This window comes from Limulus polyphemus, unplaced genomic scaffold (assembly GCF_000517525.1).
Source record: "Limulus polyphemus unplaced genomic scaffold, Limulus_polyphemus-2.1.2 Scaffold6885, whole genome shotgun sequence".
In the NCBI taxonomy this organism is placed as follows: Eukaryota; Metazoa; Arthropoda; class Merostomata; order Xiphosura; family Limulidae; genus Limulus; species Limulus polyphemus.
In genome coordinates, this window is record NW_013672495.1 from 5,644 (window position 1) to 12,345 (window position 6,702).

The 6,702-nt window shown below is 32.4% G+C and overlaps 1 protein-coding gene across 1 annotated transcript in view; it reads left to right on the plus strand.

The window, feature by feature from the left end:
* The window catches only part of LOC106474157 (poly(ADP-ribose) glycohydrolase ARH3-like), a 29,311-nt gene that overhangs the window by 4,972 nt on the left and 17,637 nt on the right, over positions 1 to 6,702 (plus strand). Inside the window, 1 exon segment of the mRNA XM_013934847.2 lies at positions 4,779 to 4,964. Coding sequence (XP_013790301.1) covers positions 4,779 to 4,964 — 186 coding nt within the window.

The following is a 6,702-nucleotide window of genomic DNA, read 5'->3' on the forward strand; positions in this document are numbered from 1 at the left end:
TAGTATCCACCGCCACGTCTATTCTACGAACTATTCACGTTCTTTTACCTTAATCTCGTGATTCTTTCTAGATATAGTGTAGTCTTGTATATATAACGGACCGGCCACGAAGCGATGGGGGGGTAATGAGTAATTGAATGTATGGGGACAGAATATTGTTGGCCACGTGAGACGTGATTTATAGCGTTGTTATAGAGCGACTGTTGAAATTAAGTGTATCGTAAAGTTGTATTCGGAAAGAATAAACCAGTTTTATTTAAGAAAGGACTTGTGTCGCTAAAGTTTAGTTGAAAAGAATTTACGGAAAATTAATGAACAAACGGAGACATAACAGTAGGTTTCTCATGATTTTGACAAATTTCTGTCAAAATGTGAGCAACTGTTCTTACATCTGTCAGGGCCCTTGCTTATGCCATCAGACTGAGCATTTTCTGCAAATTTTTTTTTATACCAACAATCACAGATGATAAGCCTAAATGAGTGATCTGTAGTGTTATATTAACTCTGTTCACTTGAAAAAATGTTAAATCATTGGGCAATGCAGGAATCTGAAGATTGTGAGATACGTAGCCTCATGTCTTCTGCTAGGTCTACTAAAGCATAGTAATTGTTAATGAATAACACATGCTTCTTCTAGTCTACTCTCCCATCGAGTATAAAGGCTCTGGAAAAAAGATTTCATTGTCTCCTGGTCAGTCAGCTGTAAGTCTACGGACTTACAAGTCTAAAATCCAGGGCTTGGTGGACAAAACAGATATTCCATTGTGGTTTTGCAATAAAACAAAATCTAAAACAACACTATATCATAAATTTCTTAACAGATTACATGTTAGATATAACATGTTTCCTTTAACCTTTCCATTATGGGCTGGGTGGAATCCACCTCGCTCGTAACCACAAAAGTATTTATGAAAGTAATTATACAATGATTTTTGATAATATATGCATATCTTTACAAAATTTTGCTGGTTATTGGTAAACATTACAAGGCTTTCATACACAAAATATCAGGTTAAATCAAGTATTAAGATTTTTTAATTAAAGATTTTCTTGTAAAATTTTTTCTTTCAGAATGTTGACTATCCAACATGCAAATTAATTTTGATTTTAAGATTAAAAATACTCTTATGCATCAGAACATTTTCAAAATTCACATGTGGAATCTTTATAATGTCTAGGTAATTATCAAATTTTTTTTAGAAAAAACTTCATATTTTATCTGTTATTTTCACTACTGTATATCTGTATGGGTTGGTTCAATTTGACCAACTTCGTAACCTCCATAAAAATTAGAAAATAAATATAAATTATGCTTTTTTCATTCTAGGATGACTACAAGTTATTACACAAAAACATTTATATATATATATTAATTATTTTTATTATATTGACCTTTCAGCTGTGACTGGGTAATGTTATAGAACCCAGAAGTTAAAATGACATGGTGCACATGCACTCATGTTACCATATCCAAAAATATAAAACTGGCTTGGCTGTGTTTTAGTGGACTAATATTTTGTAAAATACAGTCACATTTCAGCTTTAATACATTATATATTGTTGTGTATCTGCTTGTTTGTTTATTTCCGAGGAACTTCAGCAAAACAAGTCCTTTCTTCATTAAACCAGTTTATTCTTTCTCGATACAACTTTTTTTACTACACAGAATTTCCACAGTCATTTTAAACTTAACAACCTTTATAACACACACTATAAATCACAATGATTCACACACTATACATGTGGTGCCTACTGTTTGCTTGACTCAATTATCTATCTCTTCAATCTATCTGCCGATGCCACTGGTTGTTCTCGCCAGGCTTATATACTAAAAAAGAGGGCGTCTAGCAAACACTCAGACATTCATGGGGTTCCTCGATAATTCATGATCCTTTGAGAAACTCCAGCGCGCATGTTCCCAGCATCATGTGACTTCCACTGTCATAACAATATGTATATACATTATTACTATTTAAAAGGTTTCCAGTGGCTGGGTTTTGGATTGTAGTTGACTTACTGATGGTATGATCCTCACCCCATCCCAGCATGGATATCGGTTCCCAGTGATTGGGTTTCAGATTCAGTTAACTGGCTGTGTACAGTCCGTTGCACCATAGCCACCTTGGGGCACATCCTTTTTACTCTCATCCACATTGCTATTATCTATGGGATTGAGACTCAGATATCGGGTGGTTGGGATCATTTTCCTTTCTTCTACTGTGAGTATCCTCCTTTTGGATGCATTTGAAAGATGCTTTTTTCTTTCCCTCACACCAGTCCCTCCACCTATTGAATGTGGGATTCTAGCTATTTATGCGAGCGGAGGTAATGTACCGTATCGGAAGTTATAATTTTTCTGCACTCTTCTCACACTCCCCACCCTCCCTCCCCACTGAAAACAGGTGCTTCCTTTTTCTGCCCAAACGGAAAGTGATAGTTTGGTAGAATCCAATAGAGGGAGTCACATGCTTCAGGAGGGTATGTCTCGCTCCTGTTGGTGGAGGGTTGTCGCATGATAATTTGCATGAGAGATGCAGTTGAACCACGTTGATCGTGAGGTATGTGAGAGCCCAAGGCTTGTGGCATGCAAAAAAATAAATTTGCATATAGAGGGCAGCACTGAACAAGAATAGCTATTTATGTGAGACAAGGTAAGTACCTATCAGAAATACATTTTCAGTGTAGGAGAATTATAACTTTTGTGGTTTACATTAAAATTTAAAAATGTGATCAGTTTTTACAATTATATACAAATGTATAAACTGCATTTGTTTTGTATGTTCTGATAAAGTATGAATAATTCTATCTTGGGACTATGTGAACATTTGATTATTGTTCTTAAATTGTAATAGATATTCTGAATATTAGATACAATCAGTATATAAGATGTTAAGTATTTTTACCTTTCAAAGTATAAGTGAAAATCAGAAATTTCCTTTATTCAGTGCACATGAACTTAACCAAGAAGCTGCACTACATGTATAAGTGAGAAAGAAGCCAGGAGAATTAAGGATAGCTTTTATGTACAAGATGCCATAATTGTGCTATTTTTCCCATTTCACTAAACCTTCATAATTTCTTAAATACTATTGTTGATAATTTTCTAAAAACATTTAGTGCTTCTTTCTTTGATAACCAGAACCACAAGAAAAGCTGATTATACCCCAAGACAGACAATTTAAACACTGTTGATGTTCAAATGAATAAAATGTTTTTCACATGAAATTCAGATTATTTTAGTAAAAAATTACTTTTTTTTCAACTGATCATATTTCAATTAAATGACTGAACAAAACCTACCACAATGACCAAATAATTATATATATTAATATATATAGATCAGGATCTCTGTTTGTGGGCTTTAGGGATATAAGTATTGAAACTACAAGTTTGTAGCATTGAAGTTTCAAACCTAAAAAAAAAACTTATTTTTATTTTTGTAAGAAAAAATCTTTTTCGTTTTCTGAGGATGTGTAGTTTTGATATCTTTGTTTGCTGTTTTAATTTTTTCACATTCTGGAGTAAACTTGGTTACACACTATCTCATTTTGTTGGTCCTCCCTTTGTCCCTGTCTACCCTTTGAATGTACTAGGGTTTTATTATTACCGTTTGATGTGATCTGTCGCATATCATAATACTACATGTATATACATACATAAGGTTTCTTTCACAAGTAAAGTGGAATTTTAGTATTTACTCACTTCTGGAAACTTTGTATCTGTGTTTATTTTCCACCAGAAGATGAGTTGGAGGAGATATGTATGCTAAGTAAGGTTGTAATGTATCTTGGATGATGATACATCATTAGATACAATGATGTTGCCTGAGATGTCACTAAAGAGAGTTTGAGGAGAACTACAATCATTTCAGGTTAACTTATGTTTTAACCATTTTAAAGAGTTGGAAAGAATCAGTTTTTTTTTTGTGTCTAGTTGGAGAATTGCAAGTGGGCATTTAGCAGTTTGTGTATCTGTAGTGAAGTATTTATTAAAATGTTGTAATAAAATAAGAATAAGCCAAAACACTGGTAGTTAGATTGCCTAAAAAAAGATTAATCCATTTTTTGTTTGATTATAATTAAGCACAAAGCTACACAATGGGCTATCCGTGCTCTGCCCACCACGGGTATCGAAACCTGGATTCTAGCACTGTAAGTCCGCAGACATACTGCTGTGCCACTGGGGGGCAAATCCATTTTTATAGAGATCACTAAAGATCTTAAGTGGGGACTTTTTTTTTTGTGTTATCAGCACAATATCTATATTTAATAAAAGCAGTATGAATTATTATATTTGATGTTGAATTGGTTTGTTTGAAGCATATAAAAGTAAGAATATTTTGATTTGTAATTACAATTAGTTAAGGTGATATTAGTAAAAATTTGTGTCATAGGGAAAAGTGAACTAGGTTTGTGATTGTGTTCTTCACTCTTTTATTTTACTGAAAAATAATTATTGTTAAACAACTTGAAAAAATTGATTAGTATTTGTGTAACTTAAAATAATTGTTGGTCGTGTATGTTATGTAAATAATGTTAGAATTACATTTTTTTTTCTATGGAATAATATATTTACTTGAAAGAAGTCCCCATGTAAGATTACCAAAACAAAAACTTTAGAATGAGTCAAGTTACAGAAGGCACATATTTTTTAGACCTTACCAAAAGTGTTAGCTCACTACATACTATTCAAAGTACATAGTCTGATGAACTGTAAAATTTGAAGTTTAAATTAATCTGCATGATTTTGTTCACTTATGAGCCTTCCTTGTTCAACAGATGGCGCGACAAAGTGCCCAGATTACACATGCACATCCGAATGGCTACAATGGGGCTATTCTTCAGGCTCTTGCAGTATATGAAGCTCTGAAAACTCAGCCTGGTAATGGTTTAGATCCTTTCAGTTTCATTGATAACCTGTTGACTGATATGGAATCTATAGAGGAAGCCACTGAAGGAGAGTGAGTATCTGTAAGTTTTGAAGATGTGAACTCTGGCATACATGAGCTTTTTTTTATCATAGATGGATACAATGAAATACAATTGTAAAACATAGGTAATGAAACAATTCATAGGAAAATTATTTCTTAACTTTGCAACTTTCAGTGATTTATATAATCCTGTTTAATTTTGTAAGGCCTGCTTTGTATATCTGGGAAATGATTATAGAACTGGAAACCATCCATAGTTACTTATTAACTTCAAAAAATTCCATGTGTTTTGAAAGCATTGAAGGTTTTTTTTTCTAATGAGAGATCCTTTAAAATGCCTGAAGATTATTTTTTAAACCTGGTGATAAGTGACTGAAATAACCACATCGCTTTTATCACCAAGTTTGTGGTTATTCAAGTGTTTATAAGTTGTATCTAAATTCTGTGTCCAGTTAAAGTGGTAAGTTTTAGTTCTAACTTTGGTCAAAAATTAAGTTTTTGCTTATTTATTTTACTTAATTATAAATATAAAGTTTGATTATAATTCATGATGAATTGGCACATTTTCAATTGGAAGTTAGCACGCTTACTTTTAATAGAGAGTATCAAACTTATAATTAACTAATTTCTCCTGATCACAAGTTAAGACAATATTAAAGGTCATACCAGTATCTGATGGTTAGCTGATTGAAGGTTTTCTGATGTTGGGATCACTTTAATGTACTTGTAATTCAGATAAATGTAAGTTATTTTCAACATTTATCAAATTTTACATAATTATTGTCTCATTATTGGGAGCTTTAGACAAAACATTTATATAGCAAGTTTCATAACAGAAGAAAAAGTCATTGTATTAATCACTCAGGTTTGAGCTAGTTTTAATAGCCAGTTTCAGTTGTTTGGTATCTTCACAGTCCATATTTCAACTTTGGCAAGTCTTCAAGTTGGCTTTTTCTACATTTAAATAATATTTTGTATCTTGTGAGATTGCAAAGGTTAGGTTAGGCCAGGACTTAATCCCTGTTAATTTCTATAACACTGTGACATGTGCAGGGCAATAAAAAAGAATAGTACTGTAAGATATTGTACTCATTAAATGTTACCATTATTACATTTTATTGGAACTGTTTGTTTTCAGATTTTATAGATTAATACTGTTCATGTATAAAGCTTCTTTTACAATGTGTTTTGTTTTATGTTTTCACAGTCTTGTAAAAGCTCTTTGCACACATGCAGTGTGTTGTTTCACATAATATAAAGTTGATAATTATATTCCATTTGGTGTAAACACAATTAAAATATGTATTACACTCTCAGTATGAAAAGTTAACAGGGTTGTCACAAAGTTATTTGATCTGTTCTAGTGTTCTTACATTCAAAACTAAAACTAATCACCAGAAAGCTAATATATTAGGAAGGTAAGTTAAGGATAAGATTAAAAAGTCGATTACAATTTCCAAAATAAATGTCGCTTGAAGTTGCTAGTTATGAAACATTGTATGATGTGAAGATGCTAGTTATGAAACTTGCAGAGTTAGGTTGCTAACATTGTTTGATGTGAAGATGCTAGTTATGAAACTTGCAGAGTTAAGTTGCTAACATTGTTTGATGTGAAGATGCTAGTTATGAAACTTGCAGAGTTAGGTTGCTAACATTGTTTGATGTGAAGATGCTAGTTATGAAACTTGCAGAGTTAGGTTGCTAACATTGTTTGATGTGAAGATGCTAGTTATGAAACTTGCAGAGTTAGGTTGCTAACATTGTTTGATTTT